We start from the raw sequence: 23,149 nt of genomic DNA, 5'->3' as shown, positions 1-23,149 counted from the left end.
ACTACATATTTCCAAGGGTACACAGTAGTGAAACCTTGGTTTGTTCTTGTAACAGTCTCCCACTATTTTCTGATGGAAATGTTAATTAAGAAGTGCAAAAGCAAAATTACAACTAATTACTATAAGAGACAATACAAAACATACACATGGATTTTAATTACAAATGGATTCAACTAAATTTAATTGTAATATCACATATATACATAAAGAGCACATGATAAATCTAAGATACAGTGAAGATATCAATACGAACAGAAGTTCCACATAACAAATTCACTGACTTTCAGTACCAAAGAAAAATATGGTGCAGCTACTTTTCATACAAAAGTAAAATATCCATTACCTAAGGTGGCTTTTCCCTTCCATTATGTTACACCATAAAACAACAATAACATTATACATTTGTCTGCAGAACATATAACCAGTACCCTTGAAGCAGTAATGCTGAATAACAAAGTTTACCTATGAAATTTTTCAAAATGCTGGGAACTCTACAACTGAAGTCTTACCTGCTCGCATTTCACAATAGCGTCATGCAGTCACTTTCTTAAATACATGCAAGTATTAAACTGAAGCATGCACTCTGCAAACGACTGAAAAATTAAAATTAGGCTGCACAGTACATCCCAATTCAATAGCTTCCACAGAGAATAAGATATTTTCAAACTTTCACTCTCAACAAACTTCCAGAAAATTGATGTCTGCTCTCAGCTGTGGATGGTTCCAGCTTCTGAAGAAAACTTTGATAGAGCATGCCTTGGCATTACACTAAGGCATTATTACATAATAATTTAAAATGAACCTATTATCAGCCATCACAGGATCAAATGTGCAGAACACTCAAAATATCACTACTAACCTGTATATTGTACTCAGGTATTAATTTCCACTATGAATGCATGAAACAAGATATAGTGGACGTAGATGAAAATTAAAATTGCAGCTATTTAATATTTTACATCCAACTAACATGTTTTCTGACAACATGGTATGATTACATATTTACAGTCCAAAAGACAATCCATAATAAAACAAAGAAATAATTTTAAACAAAAAAAAATAAATAAATAAAACTTAATTAACTACAGACAAGACCATAAAAGCATAAAAAAGTATATTTTCATTTGTCAAACAATGGAAATACCAGATTGGAACATCAACAATGTATGAAAAGATTTTCACTCTCAGCGGCAGATGTAATGCAGGAGTAGGTTTCATAATGAGAATGCAGGATTAGCTACTACGAACAGCGTAATAAATGCATTATTGTAGCCAAGGTATACACGGAGCCCACACCTACCACAGTAGTCCAAGTTTATATGCCAACTAGCTCTGCGTATAATGAAGACATTGAAGAAATGTATGATGAGATAAAAGAAATTATTCAGCTAGTTAAGGGAGACGAAAATTTAATAGTGATGGGGGACTGGACTTCAGTAGTAGGAAGAGGAAGAGAAGGAAAAATAGTAGGGGGTAAGGTAGGAAGAATTTTGTAAAGAGCATAACTTAATCATTGCTAACACTTGGTTTAAGAATCACGAGAGAAGGCTGTATATGTGTAAGAGACCTGGAGACACTGGAAGGCTTCATATTGAATATATAATGGTAAGACAGAAATTTAGGAACCAGGTTTTAAATTGTAAGACATTCCCAGCGACAGATGTGGACTCTGACCACAATTTACTAGTTTGAACAGTAGTTTAAAACTGAAGAAACTGCAAAAGTTACGAATTTAAGGAGATGGGACCTGAATAAACTGAAAGAATAAGAGATTTTAGAGAGTTTCAGAGAGAGCATTAAGGAACGACTGATAACAACAGGGAAAAGGAATACAGTAGAAGAAGAAAAGATAGCTTTGAGAAATGAAATAGTGAAGGCAGCAGAGGATCAAGTACGTAAAACAGACGAGGGCTAGTAGAAATCCTTGGTAACACAAGAGATATTGAATTTAACAATACTGTTACCTTCCATCCTGGATTTCCCATTGTTAGATATTGAATTTAATTGATGAACAGAGAAAGTATATAAGTGCAGTAAATGAAGCAGACAGAAAGGAATATAAACGTCTCAAAAATGAGATCAACAGGAAGTGCAAAATGGCTATGCGGGAATGGCTACAGGACAAATGTAAGGATGCAGAAGCATATATCACTACGGTTAAGATACATGCCGCCTACAGGGAAATTAGAGAGACCTTTGGAGAAAAGAGGACCACCTGTATAAATATCAAGAGCTCAGCTGGAAAAGCAATCCTAAGCAAAGAAGGAAAAGCACAAAGGTGGAAGGCGTGTATAGAGGATCTATACAAGGGCAGTGTACTTGAGTGCAATATTATGGAAATGGAAGAGGACGTAGATGAAGTTGAGATAGGAGATATGATACTGCATGAAGAATTCGACAGAGCACTGAAAGACCTAAGTCGAAATGAGGCCCTGGGCATAGACAAAATTCCATTACAACTACTGACAGCCTTGGGAAAGCCAGTCACGACAAAGCTCTTCCATCTGGTGAGCAATATGTATGAGACAGAAGAAATACCCTCAGACTTCCAGAAGAATCTAATAATTCCAATTCCAAAGAAAGCAGGTGCTGTCAGGTGTGAAAATTACTATCAGTTAATATGTCACGGTTGCAAAACACAAAGATGAATTCTTTACAGATGAATTGAAAAACTGGTAGTAGCAGACCTTGGGAAGATCAGTTTGGATTCCGTAGAAATGTAAGAACACACAACTGAAGAGAAGATTAAGCACAACCGTAAGTTTACACTTAGTGCCCTTGCTATCGAAGTTCCACAAATCTCACGATCACTAATTCATAAAAGTGTTGCTGAAAAACTGAAATTTTGAAAATTTGGCTCACGCTGGGGACCCACAATTCTTACTGAACAACACAAAAAAAAAAAAAAAAAAGAATGGATGGGCAGTGCACTTCAGTTTTTGACATACTACAATGAAGAAGGTGATGGTTTTCTTTCTTGGATAGTCATGGGGGATAAAACTTGGGTATCGTATGACACCCCTGAAACAAAATGGCAATCAATGGAAAGGAGGCACACTTCAATCCCAACGAAGGTTAAACCTAAGCAAATCTTGACACCTCGGAAAGTCACGTGCACCATTTTTTGGAACAGAAAAGGCATTTTGCTGATTGATTTCTTACCACGAGGCCAAACAATCAATGCACATGGTTACTGCGAGACCATTAAGAAATTGTGACGCCTGGCGGCATTTTCGATTACGGTTGACATTACAAAGAAGCATTACAAAGCACACGTCGGCAGCAGCAATCTGAAAATGGCATACATGTCTTCTCCTTGACTCAGAGTAACTGCTGCGTATGCTCGGAACTGCGATTGTAGTGCTACCATGGATAAAAATGGAAACGGAACTACTTTGTGGATGACCCTCGTAATATTTCTTGCATAGCCCCAACACAATTTCTTTTCATATCCTTTCATAATTTCTACTCCACATCTATTTCTGCAACCCAGACTTCACTCTTCTGTTATAGCTCATTGTTGCCAATGCCCTACAAAAAAGGGCCACCCCACTTGTCATGTTCAAATAACCCCATGGGCATATGTTTACCTGGCACAGGTGACAGTGGGTAAAATTCCATTCTTCCAGATAAAGTAGCCCAATCCTCATTTTCAGAATCCTAAATGAGTCATAGCTAACAGTCGATGAGACAACATTGTAATGTCAGTTGATAAACATCAAATAACAACAATAATCATAAAACAGGCAAGATGCAGTAAGTACAGGAAGAGAAAACAGATTATATGACCTTTCTGTGCAGTACATAAGACAGAAGTCAGATACCCAATGTTCCAAAAGAAATTGAAATCTTAAAAAAAAACTCCGCTCCCATTAATGAACACACTAACACGTATTTAAAAAAAAAAAGTTAATTATGGCGTTATTCAGGCAATTTACAGTGTGCATGTAAAGTGATTTTTTTCCTTCCTTTCAGATATACAGGTTCTCTTCCCTCATAAGATTGTATGGTTCTGTCTCCTTTCTAATGTAGCTTCCTGCTTTTCCAGTTTAAATAGTATATCAATTACATATCTGTTTCATACCATGCCTGCATTATGGGTTGTGTATATCCTCAACGCTCAGGAGTAGCAAGTATTTACAATTACACAGTTCTCTTGTTAATGTTCCTAATCCAGCAGCACAGGGGAATGGTTTTTTATGGAGTTTATGTAAGTATTGTCAAACAATAAGTTTTCTTTTGCGGACTTTATTCCATCTTATTTGTTTTATGATTCTGGAAACTCTGGTATCCAGTTGTGATGCTGATTTTTCAGGATTTATCTAGATCCCCCTTTTACTGTTTTGACACAGAACTTAAAAGTGTATGCAATAAAAGATTGTTGATTTGGCAACTGTTCTGCAGTTTCTTCATTTTACAGAATGGACTGATACAGTTGTGGCTGTCGCAAAATGAGAACTCTTTCAACTAAAGTGTAGAATGTTACATCCTATAGAAAACAATGATACAAATGTAGAAAACATGGACATTTGCACTGCTAAATCAAATTGTATACGGATATAATTGATAGTTTATGGATTATACATCCAAGAATGGTTATGTTTCATTACTGGGACACATGACAGTTTTCTTAAGACTATTGTTAAAATACATATTTCTACTTAATAAACTAAAATAGCATGACGACACAAACACATTCAGTTCTGTAGATAGAGCTTCAGAACAGTTTAAATGTAAACTTGAGTCTTTGTTTAAAAGCTATAATGAATGATAGACATGAAAACATCGTATGTGGTAATTTCGGCAGGAATCTAGGAAACATAGAAAACTTTTAAGCTTTTTCACTGTGGTTTCATTGTCGCCTGATCAAGGCAAACTGGAATTATTAAAATATGGCACATCACACTATGCTTGTCCATCCTTTTTCAGAATACTACTGCGCGGTGTGGGATCCCTACCAGATTGGACTGAGGGAGTACATCAAAAAAGTTCCAACAAGGACAGCACTTTAGTATTATTGCGAAATATGGGAGAGAGTGTCAGTGAAATTATACAGGATTTGGGCTAAACATCATTAAAAGAAAGGCTTTTTCGTTGTGACGGAATCTTTTCACGAAATTTCAGTCACCAACTTTCTCTCCTCTGAATGCAAAAATGTTTTGTTGACGCCAACCTACATATGAAGAAACGATTACCGTGATAAAATAAGAGAAATCAGAGATCGTACGGAAAAATATAGGTGTTCATTCTTTCCACACGCTATACGAGATTAGAATAATTGAGAATTTTGCAGGTGGTTCGGAATAATAGAGAATTTTGCAGGTGGTTCGTTGAACCCTCTGCCAGGCACTTAAATGTGATTGCAGAGTATCCATGTAGATGTAGATCAAGGTAATTTTTATTATTTTTACTTCTGAATAAGCTCTTTCATTGTATTTAAGCTTCAGAATTACTTAAAGGCAGGCCCATCTATACATCTTCAGATGACTGTCACTCAAAATGGATCTTTTGCCCATGTTTATATAAAAATTAAACTAGCTTTTCATTGATTGTGTGCTCTCAGGCTTCAGGCTCTGGGGACAATCCCCCTTCCCTATCCTTGTGACCCAGCAGAATAAGACATCCTTGAACTCATACATCAACATCAGGGTTGCCACAAATTTCCCGTAAGTGATATCCGTGATATTTCTCTGATTTCCATACAAGTTTAAAGATATTTCCCCAGCAAATTTTGAGATGTCATGGGTAAGTAAAGATGTAAGTTGACAATCTGTCTTTGCAGCTATGGTACAAGAAACAAATCTAAAGTACTAACACATTCTGTGTGAACTTTTTTAGATGGAGAAAGCAAGCCAAATGGTTTGTGTGTGTTTCATTAAGAGCACTGATGTTATTTTATTTCAATAAAACGAAACATACTTGGTGACAAAAATCAGCATTTCCTTGGAGTCATGAGACAGATTTAAATATCTTCACTGATTTGAGAAATAACTTCAGAAAAAAGAAGGCACCTTTAAAGTAGTGCATAAGGTGGAGAAGAATTGTGTAAACCAACACTGCAGGTGACCACCAATAAAATGTTGGTTCTACTATGTCCATTATTGTTGGTTATTACCCACTGTTTTATATCTATTATTTTACAGGCATTGTGCGATTTTTCTTTCGAGAAATATATGAGTACATAGTGTAGAAACTGCCAGCAACTGACACAACTTTCTTCTCCTTATCATCCATACTTTCTAACATATACACTACTTTTGAAGTGCCGAAGTGTATTAAAACTAACATATACACTACTTCTGAAGTGCCGAAGTGTATTAAAACAAGTAACACATTTGTGGTGAGACAGTCACAATCGCTGACGTTGAGCACCCATGGCCTGTGGGCTGCTGAGGTGCACCGCAGTCCTGGGTCCATGCATAAACCATGAAAATCTGCTGCATTATGCCATAAACAAACAGACCCAGCCTGTGGGCAGATTGGTGAGACTAGATCCGATGGGCAGGGCCTACAGATTAGTGAGAACCGAATCACTTCAGATCAGGAGGCCCAATCGATTACAGATACCTGCAGAAATGGCCTGCAGTTTTGGCCCACCGTGGAAATCCACTCACGTGGCCTGTTAGTCACAAGTCACAGACAGCATGTCGATGAAATGAGACTGTGGTGATCAATCCATGCAATAGATAACTTGTTCAAATACTCTGAGAGTCAATAATAATGAGGACAGGTAGCAACTCACCATAAAGATGATTGCTGAGCCACAGACAGGCACATAGAAAAGACAACCACACTCTCACAACTGAATTTTCAGCCACAACCTTTGTTAGAAAATAAGAGTACACACAGACATTCACACAATCACTCAGAGACAACTCATGCACACATGACCACTGTCTAACGCCATTGTGTCTACAATCTCTGAGAATCATATCCAAACAAAGCACTCCTCATGCCTCTCGTCAGCATCTGCTAGACTCTTGACAAGAACTGGTAGCAACACTGACTGAAAGCTGAGGGGAGTGGTAGGAAGGGGATAAGCAGTAGTAATGAGGGAATACAGAAGTGGTGCACATACTCAGCTGCACCCAGCCAGCAATGATGCATGATACCTCAGTAAACAAACTATTTCATCTGCTGAGACAAAAACATGATTATTCCAGGTTTTTCTTTTCTTTTCTTTTCGTCGTCAAATTTCCCTGATGGGTTTGAAATTCCCTGATTTCCAGAACCTTTGGCAACCTTGTACATATACACTCTGCAGGTCGCCATACGATGTATGGAAAAGGGTGCCTCGCACCACTGCAAGTCATTTTTTTCTACTTGCAAATGGAGTATGGGGAAAAAGGTTGTCTATATGCTTCTGCAAGAGCCCTGATATTTTTTTATCATTGTCTTCACAGTCCTTCCACAAGGTGTACGCTGATGTCACAAGGATTGCAGTCTATAGCAAATTGCCAGTTCACTAAACGTTCTTGATAGTGATTCATGACAAGAATGTTTCTTTTCTCCAGGGATTCTCATTTGAGTTCATAGGACATTTCCATAGTACTTGCATGTTAATCAGTAGCAAATCTAGCAGCATGTCTCTTTAACTGTTTCGATGTCTTCATTTAATCTGAACTTACATAGATCCCAAACACTTGAGAAGTACTCAAGACTGGCTCACGTAAGTGTTCGCTATAGTCTCCTTTATAAATGAATTACACTTTCCTAAAATTTTCCTCATAAGCCAAAGTCAACCATTAGACTTCCCTTCAACTGACCTTATGTCCTCTATCCATTTCACGTAGCTTCATAATGTTACATCTGGTTATTTTATTGGTGTGATTATGTTAAGAAGTACACCACAAACACTGTATTCACACACTACAAGATTGTCTCTCCTACTCAACTGAATTAATTTACGTTTTTCTACACTTATAGCAAGCTGTCATACACCACGCTGAATAAAAATTCTGTCAAAGTCATCCAGTATCCTCCAAGAATCACTCAAAAACAACACTTTCCCTAACACAACACAGTCTCCAGCAAACAGTCAACAAATATTGTCACTTTGCCTGTCAGATCATTGAAGTATATCGTGAACAAGAGCATTTATATCACACCCCTTGGGGCACTACTGAAAATACCTTTGTTTCCGCTGAACGCTCACCTTCCAGACACTGTAATGGGATCTACTACTTAAAAAGCCCTTGAGCCACTCACCCATCTGCGAGCATATTCTGTGTGCTATCACCGTTGTTAACAGTGTAGCACTATGTCAAGTGCTTTCCAGAAATATAGGCATATGGAATCTGCCTATTGTCATTCATCTATGGTTCACAGAACATTGTGTAAGAAAAGGGCAGCTGAGTTTCACACTGGCGGTGCTTTATAGATTTGTAATCATTTGTGGACAGAAGTTTCCATATCTGAAAGATTCTCGAGTAAACCTATTTTAAGGATATTGGTCTATAATTTTGCAGATCCATTATACTTATAAACAGGGATCAGGTACAGTTTTTGACTCTGTACTGGGCAACAAATTCCTGATAACTGTAAGGTAAAGTGAGGCCCATGCCTAAGAGCACTCCTTATAAAACTGAACTGGGATTCCATATCAACATGTAGGCTTATTGTTTTCTTACTCTTCCAGCTGCTTTATTTCCATTCACACAATGGTGTGTGTGTGTGTGTGTGTGTGTGTGTGTGTGTGTGTGTGTGTCCAGTTCTCCTGTTGTTGCCTGCTACAATATTTTTACAGACAGACGAATTTTTACTAACTTTTGTGTCAACATTTCTGTTTTCTTTATTGTATTGCAAGTTCAATAACCTCTCATTCCTTAACATTTTCCCAATTTTGTTATTAAACAACAGTTGGTCTTTTATTTCTTTAATCCACCTACTTGACACACACTTCTCCAGAGTGTGATTTACCATCAGTTTAGGCTTCGCCCATAATTCCTCTATATCCATCACATTGAAACTGTATGATGTCCATTCCTTGTCTAAGTATGATGCTAACAACTGCTTATCTGCTCTTGGCCAGCATAAAAACTCGCCTAGCCTTTCTGATGGATTGATTAGCTTTAGAAATCATTGTGACTATGACGACAACATCGTGATCACTATACTAACACTGCCGATAAAGTCAAACCTGTTTGGAGCTATGGCATCTAAAATAGTTCCCTAACATGTGGGTTGTAAAGCTAATCATTCAAGACAGTTTTTGAAGAAAGTGTTCGGAAGGGACTGACTGACTGTACTGCCTGCAACAGATCCACAGAAGTGTCATAGTACACTCAGCAGGTTAAAGTTGCTTCCAACTAATACTGCATGATCAGTGTGCTACTGAACGTAGACATTCTTTAAATGGTTTTGCATTTGTTGCCCACTTAAGATAACTTCACAGTCAGACACAATTTCAACCTTGGCAGATATACTACACGCTACATGTTTGCCTACTAGTTGTCTGTGTTAAGTCTACATCAGGGCCAGCAGCGGACACGGCCTGCTTATCTGCTACTAACAGGTTGTCATCCATCTGGCTTCCTTTGACTTTTGGATCCGTAGTGAGCTATCTTTTCTGGGGTAGGGTTGTCAGCCACACACCCAGCAGTTGTTGCAGAGGTGGGAAAGGAAGATCCTTGAGAAAATCTAAAGACCAGTGAGTGAGAAATAACAAGATCAGAGAGTTGTTAACAAACCAGATATCATGACAGAAAAAAACAGTAATAGACTATGTTGGTTAGATCATATGGAAAGAATTATGGATAACAGCACAGTCAAGAAAGTTTTCAAAGTAAAACGATGTGGACACTGTATAAGGGGCAGATTGGGACCAGATGACTTGACAAAGTGGAGGAGGACTTCAGAAGAAAGGGAGTTACAAGATGGAGAGTCAAGGCAACCTGTGGAGAAGAGCTGGCCGAGATTGTTGAATGAGGCCAAGGCCCTACAAGGGCTGTAGTGTCAAGCAGTGGCTGAGTGCGTAATAGGTTGGCAACATGTCAGTTTCATGTAGCCAATGGTATGATTCTTAGACGTAACCAATGACACGTGAGAACAGAGGCAATATATTTCTAGCACAAAAATTGAAACCATTGCCTTGTTTACTGTTTTTTGATGTATTAGTGAGCTTCAAGAAAAATATTTTGTGACTCCGGCAGCGACTGCTGTAGATTAAGTGATTTAGTTCTGCATGGCAACATTGCCCATTGGTGCATATCTCCTGGATTAATTGCAGAGACACAAAACACATCATATGTGGTGGTGAAATTACTCTTTAAGAGTCAAAGGTTTGTGTGGATGGAATAATCTGGAAATGCAGCAAAAGCCACCGCTCTGAGTAAGTGGATCATTGTTTTCAATTTCAACAAGGAGTAAGGTAGGTGGATCAAGGTTATTAATAACAAAGTCACACATTCGATATATTAATAAACACTGATCCACCTATCTTCTTGTATTATTTAATTTAAAAAAGCTGATCCATTTACTCAGTATATACTTGTGCAGATTGACTGTGTAGTAACACAAAGCACAAAAATATTTCACTTAATTTTCAAATATATGATGGGCTGTGAATACTAGCCCAGTTTAAAAATCTGTGACTGAAACAAAGTGCAACTAAATTTGTAGTCCTCATTTACAACATTGTTTCACCTTTTCTTTTGAATGTATTAATTCACATCATGCTGTATGCCTCATGCTCTCTCATTGGCTGCATAACACAAACAGCTGACACACCTTCTTTTGTTTCCAACATAACTCATGGTAAAAGCTGACAACATTCCTGCACGGAACATGCCACGTACGCCAATGGGCCGGTTAGAGACTTTTACCATTGTTTGGGCATGGATATGACATCCTACTACAACTAAATTTCAGATACACCTGATGGTGGGGCCCAAGAATCCGAAACTGTGATAGCGTACAAAAATTTCTGTCACGCAAGATTGATGTCAATAAAAACAGGGGCAGATTTTCTCACCATTAACATGTAGCACAACAGCGGTGGATGACCCACAAATTAAATATTATAGTATTTCTGTTAACTGCCAGTATGGAAAACAACAGATTTTCAGGAATGTTACATGGTTATCAACTACAGCATTTGGTCCTCAGACTTTATATCATCTTCCATAACACCCAGAACAGATATACAGCAATGTTACATGGTTATCAACTATAGCATTTGGTTGTCAGACTTTATATCATCTTCCACAACATCCCCAAGAACAAAGGAGTTTCAGAGAAATGTCACTAATTGTCTAATATACAAGTGGCAGCTTGTGAATATCTCACTTTTGTTGAGCAGTCTTTTTGTTTCACCAACAGGGGCAAGTCATTTGAGTCCCTGGCACACAGATAGATTTGAAAACTATATTATGAACTGTATATTTACAGACATTTCAATCTACAATCAAATACATCTTTTAATCTTTACATCCTCAGATAAGACATTCTCTTTCAATACCTTAACCACAACTCTGCATTCACTCTCATTCAACAATATGGACAGATACTAATGGTGGCAATGACTGGACAATTTTCTGTATCACTTTCCAAAACCTTCTGTATGCATCAAATATGCCACACTTCCAACCAAGCAGTGAAGGTAGAGTTCTTTATGAGTCTGGTTTGTTACTATGAAAAAATGCAAACTTTTCCTGTATTGCCTATTCATTGTAGATCTAACATTCTTGGTTTCAAATTTTGAGTGCTATACTGACAAAGCAAGCGCTCTAAAAAAATTAAGAGGAAACATTTTCTGTGCACCATCACTTGTTCATAACTTTTTCCATTTATTTTATGGAAACACTTATGTAAATTAATCCAGTTTATACACATATTTTCAATTAAGATATTTGGGACTGCTTAACCTTGGTAGAGATACAAACCTCCAGAAATGATCTACACGACATCCCTAACAACACTAAAACATTAGTAAACCAACAAGCAAATGAGATGTTTTTATTAGCACCTTAAAGACTTTCAAGTAGAAGACCACAGCATAAAAACACAGGTTTTCAGCTGGAACTTAATAGTAACTGTAGACTACAAGATCTGTTCAAAAAATTCTGGGACTTTGTCCACAAAATTTTTCTACGCTCACATTTTACTCCTTCGAAATACTCTTCTCCACAATTGACACACCACTTCCAATGCCATTTCCACTTCCAGAAGCAGTCTTGGTGCTCCTCTTGCCGGATCACACAAAGTGCCACCCTTGAATTTTCTCTTATCTCTGTGTGTGTGTGTGTGTGTGTGTGTGTGTGTGTGTGTGTGTGTGCGCGCGCGCGAGCGCGCGCGCGAGAGTGTATACCTGTCCTTTTTCCCCCAAGGTAAGTCTTTCCGCTCCCGGGATTGGAATGACTCCTTACCCTCTCCCTTAAAACCCACATCCTTTCGTCTTTCCCTCTCCTTCCCTCTTTCCTGATGAAGCAACCGTTGGTTGCGAAAGCTTGAATTTTGTGTGTGTGTTTGTGTTTGTTTGTGTGTCTATCGACCTGCCAGCACTTTCGTTGGGTAAGTCACATCATCTTTGTTTTTAGATGCAATAAGTAAATAAATAAACAAAGGGATGTACAGAAGAAAAGAAAAAGACAACATGGAGAGAAGATGAGGGAGTACTGGAAAAATAGAAAACAACATGGAAAGAAGAGGGATATAGGTTGATACGTGATCTTAGCTGGTCAATTGGGAGGGGGAAGCAGTGCAATACTGCAACCTTCAATACACTCATACTTAGTACACCGACATAGACCTAATACGCAACACAATCTAAAGACAGCCTGCCACAAACAATACTGGTCTACTAGTCTAGTGCGATGACCACCTGACAGTATACCAGGTGGAACTAAGAGAATTAGCAACACATATCTGTGTGCAGAAACAGACAGCAGTTCTCAACAGCCGTGAGTGCATGTGCACTACACAGCAATAACACACACACACACACACACACACACACACACACACACACACACACACAAGGTGATACTCAAAGTGCACATTGTGCTTGTTACTGTTTTCAACTAGGTTCCCAAGAAGGCCACGAGTGTAGAAGTGTGTAATTCTAACATGAGAAATAGTTATAGTTGTGCGGTTAAAAAGGGAGAACTGAAATGCTGAAATAACAATGCTAAAAGAATGAACTGCAGGTTACAATTTGTAGTCAGTGCTTTAAGAAGCAATATCGATTCACTCAAGAAAGAAAATCTGGATCTACAATCGAAGCCAACACCAACTGAAGCAAGTCAAAAGTAATTAATTGTCCGAGTGGATAAAAATGTTGTACAGAGATAGTTTTCCAACTGCAAAAAGAACAACAAACTCTGCTAAAACTGTTACATTTTCCGATAAAAACAAATATCATGTTTTGCAAACAAGTGACTGTGATGACACTCCAAATGATTATAAACTTGTAAAAATCAGTGAGCTGAAAATGAATGAGGTTTTTGCAAAAAATGTCAACAACAAACACAGATCATACGGGGAAAAGAGTAATGTACTATTACTAACAGACAGTCATGCAGAAATCCATCCAGCATGTTCCGTGAGAAAAACCGCAACACAGCAATGTGTAGTGTCATGAAACCAGTAGCGGGATGTAAAAATGTTGTAGACACTAACTCCCGACAAAATTAATGCAGGAAAATGACTCGTCTGTACAATAGTATCAAACAATGTGGCAAAAAAATGAAGCAGAGGTTTGCTTCAAAATGCTGCAGAATTTTTTACAAGCTAAAAAAATGCAGAGACACAATAGTTGTGACACTGCCTCATAGGTACGATCTAATTTACAGTTCGTGCGTAAACACAGAAATTTGGAAAACACACTTTAAAATAAGGAAACTGTGTTCACAATATCGTAAGTGCAACGTACTGGAGATAAGCAAGCTGCATCAAAATCTGCACATAAAGCATGGAAAGCATTTGAACTATGAAGGGAAAAGGTTGGTTTATGATCGTATTGGTGAAATAATTAAAGAAAAGCTTTTAAGGAATGGAACATTCTATATTAAAGAAAGATTTTTCAGGAATAGAGCAATCTCAGCTTCCTGTACATCCTTCCAACACTAGTGAAGAAAACAAAATGGACTAGAAAATAGGACTCCCAATTATCAAATAGTGAATACGCCCAATCTAAAATTTTATCATCGTAATGTGCAATCCCTGCGTAATAAGATCGACGAAATTAACATACTGTTAACAGATGAACTTAAAGATATCTCAATGTTATGCATTTCTGAGCACTGGCTTAGTCCAGAGTACGCAAAATAAACAAATTCATTTTGGCTTCTTACTACTGCAAGGAAAACAGCAAACAAGGTGGGGTGGCAATCTACACAAAGGAAAATGTATATATTTTTTTTAATCATATGTGACTTAACTAGAACAAATGTCAAAAAGAATTATGAAATTGCAACTATAAAAATTATTCAGTTCAACCTGGTTATTGCTACAGTTTACGGATCCCCATCTGGAAATTTTGAACTTTTCTTACACAGAATAGTAATTGGTAAATAAAGTAAATAAAATGGGTTGTGTGTTGATAATCTGTGGTGACTTCAATATTAATTTCCTCACAAATAGTGGAAATGGAGAGACCCTTTTGAACCTTGCAACATCCTATATTTTAAAGGCTGAAGTAAAAGCTGCTACCTGAGTAACAGAAACTTACCAAACAGCTCTAGATCAATTTCTGGTCAAGAAGAGTTACACAACACTTCAATAAAATTTTTCAATGCAGATTTTGGTGACCATCTTGCTCAAATATTAAGCATAAAAGTAAAAGGCAGTATTATTAACAACATGTCTTTAAGAACCTCATGTAGAAGTTATAATCAGTCTAATGTAAACTACTTCAACAGCTTATTACAGAAAAAAGAATGGTCAGAAGTGTACAAAATGAATGATATAAATGAAAAATTCAACACCTTCATTGACACATTAACCCATTTCTTTCAAATTGTGTTCCCACTGAAAATTGTAACTGTATGGGGGCACTTTAGAACAAACAGCTGGATCACAAGGGGAATAATGGTTTCATGCCAGAAGAAAAGGCTACTTCATGAAGTAGGTACCTCAAAAAATTCCTCACCTGAAGTACATGCATACTATAAAAAAAAATACCCCAAAATATTAAGGAAAAAAAGCAAAAATAATGCATAAAGATGAAAACATTTGTAATTCAGCAGATAAATCAAAGGCTATGTGGAAAGTTACAAAAAAGAATCTGGAGAATACAGAGAATCCCGCAAAAATATAAAACTATCACGAAAAATCAAAAAGTAACAAACCCTTAAGAAGTAGCCAACTCATTTAACAATTCTTTTTACAGGTTTTGCTGATAATATGTTACAATCAAACTTAAACACAGGCACCCAGGCAAACGAATATAAAATAAGTGCATGAAAAGTATCAATGAACATCAGTTCTGTTTCACAAGATGAAGTAGCTAAAGCAATAAAAGGACTAAAAAATTCCAACTCTGCAGGCACTGATGGTATACCTGCAACAATATCAAACAAGTGCGCACCAAACCTAATTGAAATACACACCTATGTGACTGCTCACTTCTGGCAGGCACTTTCCCTGATGTATTGAAACAGCAAAAGTTATTCCAGTATATAAAGAGGATGATAAAGATAATGTATACAACTACAGACCCATCAGAATTTCCTCCTGCATCTCTAAAGTATCAGAAAAAGTTATGTATGACAAACTCATGAAATTTATAAATAAAAACGACATCTATGTAATGAACAACATGGATTCAAAAATAAGCGGTCAACAACAACAGCTATTTATGAGTGCATCAATTCCATCCTAAACGTGATAGACAAAATGAGGAATCAATAGGAGTATTTATTGACTTTTCAAAAACTGTTCACATGGTGGATCATAAAATTCTGCTGTCAAAGCTTGAAAGGTATGGTATTCGAGGTCTGTCCAAGAACTGGACCAGTTCCTACCGACTAATCGTAAGCAGACAGTTTGCACCAAGCACAAATACCGAACTGACTATAAACAAATTAAATATGGTGTACCCCAAGAATCATGACCCCTTCTGTTCCTTCTGTACATAAACAACTCAAACTTAAATGTTGATGCACATAAAACAATCATATTTGCAATGACACCACAATTCTACTAAAAGGAGACAGCAATTAACACATACAGCAGTCAGTAAACATGGTCACAAAACAACTTAGCAGCTGGGCACAGAACAATAATCTTGTAATGAACAGAAAAAAACCACTGCACTAAAATTCCACAATGCTCCTAAAAAGGACACGATTATCCCATCGGTCTCTATCAATGATGAACTAGTTGGTAACAGTACTGAAACCAAATTCTTAGAACTCTGCCTGCAGAGCAACATTATATGGAATAAGCATATAGGACATGTCAATGCAGAACTGAGCAAAACACATTATCTTCTTTGCTTAAAATCATGCTGTAGTGAGAATATAGTATTGAATGCATACATGTCTACTTTCATTCTCATCTTAGATATGGGGTTGTAATGGTACTTTGACTACCGCGCCTCCGCCAATACAAAGATATAATTTACGATCGCGCACGCAGAAGAGCGCTGCGCCAGCGACCGATTTTTATAAATAATTTTGTTCGTCTTTTTACTTTTGCGTAGGTTTTTTGTTTTTAACATCTAATTGATGAGACTCACTCTCTTGTCTTCATACGAAAGACGTGTATTTTTCGGCGATGTGTTGAATGTGCTTTTGGGTGGAAATTAAAATTACATTACAAAGCGAGGTGGTTATCACCAAATTTGTAAACTGATCATGACAGTGACAACTTGAAGAAGTCTTCAACAGACGGAGAAAAGTGAAAGACGGGTCGTCCTACAAGAGAAATTAGGAGGACAGCCATGAAGACTATATTGTGATTAATACTGCGTATCTAACAAGATTATAAGGTAAATTTCAATTTGTTTTCTGATGCTATTTCCGTACAGTCGCTTTTTGTAGTGTTGCCGACCTGGTCTGCCATGCACGGTCAAATTACAGCACAATCTCAATCAATAATAAGTCCGCCCTATCCGTAACTGAAACCACCAAAATTCAAGATATCAATCAGATTTTCTATTTTACATTTTTCACGGCAGAACCCCGAGGATAAAGGTAACACTAAAGGGTCACCTGCTGGGGTAACTCTGAAACAGCTAATAGCACTCTTAAACTACAAAAAAGGGCCATTACAATCTTGTATCTGGCATTCCTCCATTACCGTGTGTATACATTATAGAAACCCCTCTATTCTTTAAAATAAATAAATAGGTAAGGACTGCAGACTTAAAAAAACTGTTATATACATGATCACTTCATCAGACAAAACAGAAACTTACATATAAGTGAAATCAGCACAGCTCTGTGCCAAAAAGGTACTTTCCACGTGGGAGTTAAGCTTTATAACTAACTTCCTGAAAACATGAAAGCTATTACTGAGGTCAATACCTTTGGAAAATCTCTAGTCATATTTACAGCATCACTGTTTTTACTACATTGAAGAATATTTAAATTTATGAAGTGTGTTACATAAATACTCATGTATAAAGTGTATTATTGTAACCTTACGTAAGTATGCCTAGAAATGACTCAGCTGTATACTTATAAGTTGACTTGTACAATTTCTTGTGTATAAGCTGCTTTGTAGACAACAGGACCATTAATACAATACGATACTGTTACTATTGTTGGCATCTCTGGCTTGCAGCTATTAAAAGAAAAAACCACATGTTTTCATATTAGAGTTTTTGCATATTGTTCAGTGAGTAAGTTTTCATAGATGCAATAATTAAACAAATGCAATATTTTTTTGCTGGGAGAGTTTTTTTTATACAAGCTGTTTGTGAAAAAACATTATTTGCATTAATTGCTTCGTATTCTAAAAATGAAATGGACCAAACAAGCATTAAACATTCTTAGCCAGGCACATAGAGAGGAGAAGCGTTTATATGATCCTCACAGGTCAACGGAGACGTTCGATCCCACCTGTCGGCTTTGACACGTGGCATTAGGGTGTTCTGTTGTGTGACGTCATAAGTGTGTTGTGATTGTTGATGTTGTCTTGTTGTGGTTGGTGGTGTCCTCAGGTGGGGTGTGTATGGTCCGCGTGTTATGTGGTGTATTGAGTTCATTTTGGTGTCGGTGCTTGAAGTGCGCATTTATCGGTCGTGACTGCTACAGAAGAATAGAAATTAGTGTCAGTGAGTTAAGAATTAAGTTTCCGTTGTGTTTACGTTATTGTGGTGTCGTTTGATGTTATTGGTTTGCTGTTTGTCGTGCGGCAAGTCGTTTAATTCATTTTTTTGCTTCTTTTGTTAGGTATGGATATGACTTCTACGTATAATAGTGCACGTCTATGGGCTGAAATGGGGGATGACATGTTGTCTGTCATTAAGTTTCTGCAACTTTTTGAGCTTGTGATGGAGATAGTGAAATGCGGCATATGCAAGCAGAATGTGTGAGCTGGAGGTAAGTGCATAACGCCAGAACTTTTTTATGGTAAGAAATCGTTTTTTTGGGTCTATTGTTCACATGTTATGATGTTTGGTGGGGTTTTTGTGTGTTGTTGGGTCGGTGTTATTTACTGCATGTGTTGGTGGTTGATGTTTTGGTATTGATATCGTGAGCTGTTGTTGACCTATATAGATCAAGGGAAATGTTCAATTCCAATGTGTCGTCGTAGTTATGTGTTTTTTGGTGTTGAGTTACTGTTGACCTATATAGGTCATGGGAAGTGTCCGATTCCAATGTGACGTAGCTATGTTTTGGTATTGTGAGCTGCTGTTGACCAACATAGGTCAAGGTAAGTGTCCAATTCCAAGTTTTGTTTGTTTGGGTGTTGGTTTTGTGGTGCTGATAATTGCGGTGTGATTATAATTTTTGGAGTCATTGGTTTCTTAATTTGCGGTATTGACAATTGCAGTTGAGCTATGTAGTGAAGGAAAGTGACCGATTCCTGTCGATGATATAAGTGTATCGGAATTTTGTGGTGTTTTTATGTCATCGTTTTGTGTGGTTTGGGATCATGGTGTGTATCCGTATGCATTTATATTTAGTTTGTCCCCACCCAAAAACCCCCACTTTCGCCCGCTGATCCTGTTAGTTTGATTATATTTTTGGAGAGAGATGTGTTTGTTCGTTTTGTATGTATTTCCGTGTTTGTTGTCGTTTGTGTAATGACGTCATAGGCGCCATATTGGAGACATTGAGAATGGTCGTTTCCACCATACTGGCGACGTCATGGGTCAAAGCAGACTGGTGGAATCTGACGTTTCTGTAATCCCGATCCTCACACCTCATCGTATCACAAGAAGGCACATTGGCAGTCTTTTTTTTTTTCCTCTATGTAAATATTCATATAACTTTAAATGTGTGCTGTTTGTTTTGCATATGTCGTGCCTTAATCAACTAAAGTTCTCATTTGATGTCACGGCATCTTTTGTTTTATATCAGCATGATAGGAAAGAGAAACCAGCAGTGTCTGCAAGATAGAACGATGAAAAATAAATAACAAATGGTTTAATTCTTATTTCTGACTAGGTAAAATTGGTCCTACATTACTGCATCACTTGAGTGAATTTCATCCTGTACCATCGACAGCATTTTGTCAAAATAATCATGTCCATTTTTACAAACTTCCAAAATACCACTGGATCTCCAGGGCTCAATACCTTCATTATAGAGACTACATCCCCGTCTTTCTCGCTTCTCCCCAACCAGCTTCAAATTCAATGTCAGGCTTTCCATCTTCGTTGTTGCTCTGCCCTCATGCTAAGGATTACATGCACTGCCAGTGCAATAACTCCAAAAACTGTGTCCATCATGTACAAAATGCTGTATAAACATAAATGTAGGTATAAAGATGGTTATGCAAACAAGAACCATACGATAAAATGAACAGTACAGCCCATAATTCTGCACAACAACAACATAATTATGTGATAGTTCCAAGAACTGCTTAATGAACAGGAACCCTGAGTTCTCAGAAATTTTTGTTTTGGGTGAGTGATTTAGGAAGGAATCAGATATACCCCTTCAAGTTCTGTGCCTTTTGCCATGTTTGTCGAGTATATAGCAATTACAGTAACAATTCGGAGCAACTTCTCATAAACACTGTCATTTAGCTTCGGTTGAAAATTACTTAACTCACAGATTCTTGTATTATCAATGACTTATATACACTATACTTGTAATGCACATTTATGAAACATACTTTGGAAATATTAGTTGAGGATGCAGGCAGTGGCAGCTATTGCAATTTCACAACTGCAGTATAGCCAACACCATGTGAGATGACATATTTCAGCAGCTGGGTATAGTAGTGGAAAGGCAAGGACCACTTGAGATACCGTTAAAATTCTACAGAGATTACGCTACAGTACTTGCTCTCCTACTAGCAGCAGCTTATCATAGGTCGCTGGGGTAACAAAGTGTACGTAGTGACTGGAAAAAAGCGAAGGCCATTCCCATTTTCAATGAGAGTCATAGGACAGCTACATATAATTATATGCCTATATTGTGGTGTCAATCTGTTGTTGAATTCAGGAATGTTACACACTCAAGCATTATGACATTTCTGGAGAACGAACATCTCCTCTATAAAAATTAATGTTGATTCTGCAAACAGAGATCTTATAAAACTCAATTAGAGCTCCAGTGCTCTGGTTGATGCCCTGTTCCTGGACTTTATGAAAGCACCTGACACTATCCCGCACAGCTGTCTGGTGACACGAGCTGTTGGAGTTGGCGGTTGTGTGTACATGAGGTATGCTTGCTTGATAGTATGAATGGTGTATCTTTCCCATTTTCTGATGAAGGCTCTGGCTGAAAGATTCATGTAAGTGTCTCTTACTTGTGCTTGTTTGTAACTTAACGAATCTTCTTTACTGTGAATAGCAATCTATCTTTTCCTACATTGTTGATATTCCTACCTGAAGTTTCCATTGTTTGGCAAGTCTCAGATGAGTATTTTGGTGCATATTATGAAATGCTTATCTTCCAGCAACTTTAAATTTCAACTTTCGGCCCTCCTAAGTTAATAGTTCCTATTTCCTACCTCATGGATAATATTTTGCACCAATTATGGGAAACAAAAAGTAATGAATTAACAATACTATCAAGTGTTGTAACATATTAGACTTCTGTCGAAGAACATTACACATGCCTAACCTGAAAAGACCTATGAATCAAATTTCAAACTTACTTGGTATCGCATGTCTCTTCTGCGACCTGGCCGTCTGGCAGCTGCATCTGCTCTCTGACTCTGTTCAAATATTTCAATAAGACGTCTGTCGAGAATATTCTCTTCTGGCTCCCATGTGCTGTGTCTGTATAATACAGTATTTTATTTACATCACTCACAGAAATTTACAAAACAATCCATATGGTATAATCAAAGAACTACATCTACAGGATAAATTCAATTAATGTAGAAGGTATGAATGTAACAAATTTTACTGTTGCTCAGTATTTAATAGAAAATAAATAATTATCACATATGCTAACCTTTGACTCCATCCTTTCCACTTAACGAAATACTCAACACGACCCTGAAAAAAATAAAAAAAATTATTACACAAGTTTATGAAACAGAAGCAAAGCATAAATCACAACTGGGCAACTGCAAAAAAACTGTAGTATTTTCTGCTACGCATAAAACAAGCTTTCAGGCAGTGTGTTACACACACTTCAATAGAAACATTTTAATTTTGGCTTTGTACTTCATCATTATCGTTCTACTAATATTCCGAGTCAAGGTATAGCAAAATCAAATGCCACCCTCCAGGCCACATTTTACATCACTATAGCGAAGCTAACCACACAAATTTAAGGCTACATATGGTTCCAGGACTTTTCTTAAAAAAAATAAAATAAAAGCTATTAAATTCCAATAGGAAAATATTCGCTTAATCGGTCTGAATGAAAGTGACAACAAAGTGAATCCTACGTTCATTAATACCACCAGCACATTTTAAGAGGCAAAGCAAATTTCTAGGATGTGTTTAATAAACCATGGCATAAGATATAGTGAACGATTCACATATTTCTGGTATTTTAACTGTGATCACTTATTAGGGGACGTCTTTCCGTGTAGCTCAAATTCTACACTATAGGTGGTCAGCAACAGAGTGACATTACTACACCCAAAAATTGGAGGGTACAACATACCTTCCTCAGTCTCTTCCTCATAATCCTCTCAGCTGCATACACGCGATCACCCATTGGTAATTCCATTCGCTGCACGTAATCACAAAAGAACACGCTGTTATGAACAGCATCTAGTATCGAAACGCTGCATTTTGTAAATACAAATAAAAGCAAGTACCAGCTGGCTGTTCCGACAGTACAAGGTGTTTGTAAGCTAGTTGTAACTGTAATTAACTAACAAACCACACAGTTATTATCAACTTCACATTTTCTCTCACTGTTTGAATGTTTCACAACACTGTGTTAAACAATATTATAAAACACTTCCCACCGGCAAAACCAACCGTCTGCGTTGACACGCAAGAGATACAAGAAATTAATATATTACACGGAACATAGAAACACACATCACCAATTGTATGTCAATACACAATACAACAATGTTCCCACACTTGCGCAACACCTTCTCCATTCAACGATTTCAGGTAAACCAAAGTTACTGCTATTAGAATATCGGGGCATACAGATAACACATACAGGAACTGGCGACAGAAACCTAGCGTCACATGAAACTGCCAAAGGTGACAACCCACGTCATTTATGGAACATGAAATTAATTAATCACTTACCTATCTACCTATCAAACTAGTCTTTTTACTTTTCTACTTGCGGAGTATTGAAGATGGTATTGTTATTTTACCTATAAAATCTACGATGTGGTTACAGATTACCATCACATTCTTATATACAATGGGGAAGGTACCGTAATTACAAGTATCTTTGATTTACAATGTAAGAAATTTAACAGTTTTTTCCGTAATGTAATTTTTTTAAAACAGCAAGTGCTATTCTATGGCTTACAAATAATTGTAGCGACCAAAGAAAAGCCTCTGTAGAACCACACGTATTGTACCATATTAAAAAAATTCTTAGAGTAAATCTGTAAGAAACCTTATCAAATGGTCCTTCCAATTAAACTTTTG

At 37.2% G+C, this 23,149-nt stretch overlaps 1 protein-coding gene across 2 annotated transcripts in view; it reads right to left on the bottom strand.

The window, feature by feature from the left end:
• Positions 1–22,656, bottom strand: part of LOC126183756 (polycomb group protein Pc-like) — a 71,781-nt gene extending 49,125 nt beyond the window's left edge. The window contains exons 1-4 of one of the 2 annotated variants that reach the window (XM_049925995.1): positions 22,345–22,656; positions 22,188–22,256; positions 21,525–21,568; positions 21,223–21,346 (exon numbers count right to left, since the gene is read on the bottom strand). In XM_049925995.1, the coding sequence (XP_049781952.1) occupies positions 21,223–21,346; positions 21,525–21,568; positions 22,188–22,253 (234 nt within the window). In that variant the 5' untranslated portion in view covers positions 22,254–22,256; positions 22,345–22,656. Of the gene's footprint in view, positions 1–21,222; positions 21,347–21,524; positions 21,569–22,187 lie in introns of both variants that reach the window. The other variant, XM_049925986.1, reaches the window with a different exon arrangement.
• Positions 22,657–23,149: the final 493 nt, after the last annotated feature.

The sequence above is a fragment of the Schistocerca cancellata genome, chromosome 1, assembly GCF_023864275.1.
Source record: "Schistocerca cancellata isolate TAMUIC-IGC-003103 chromosome 1, iqSchCanc2.1, whole genome shotgun sequence".
Lineage (NCBI taxonomy): Eukaryota > Metazoa > Arthropoda > Insecta > Orthoptera > Acrididae > Schistocerca > Schistocerca cancellata.
Note: the sequence above shows the minus strand (reverse complement) of the source record. Positions and strands in the feature narration are given on the sequence as shown.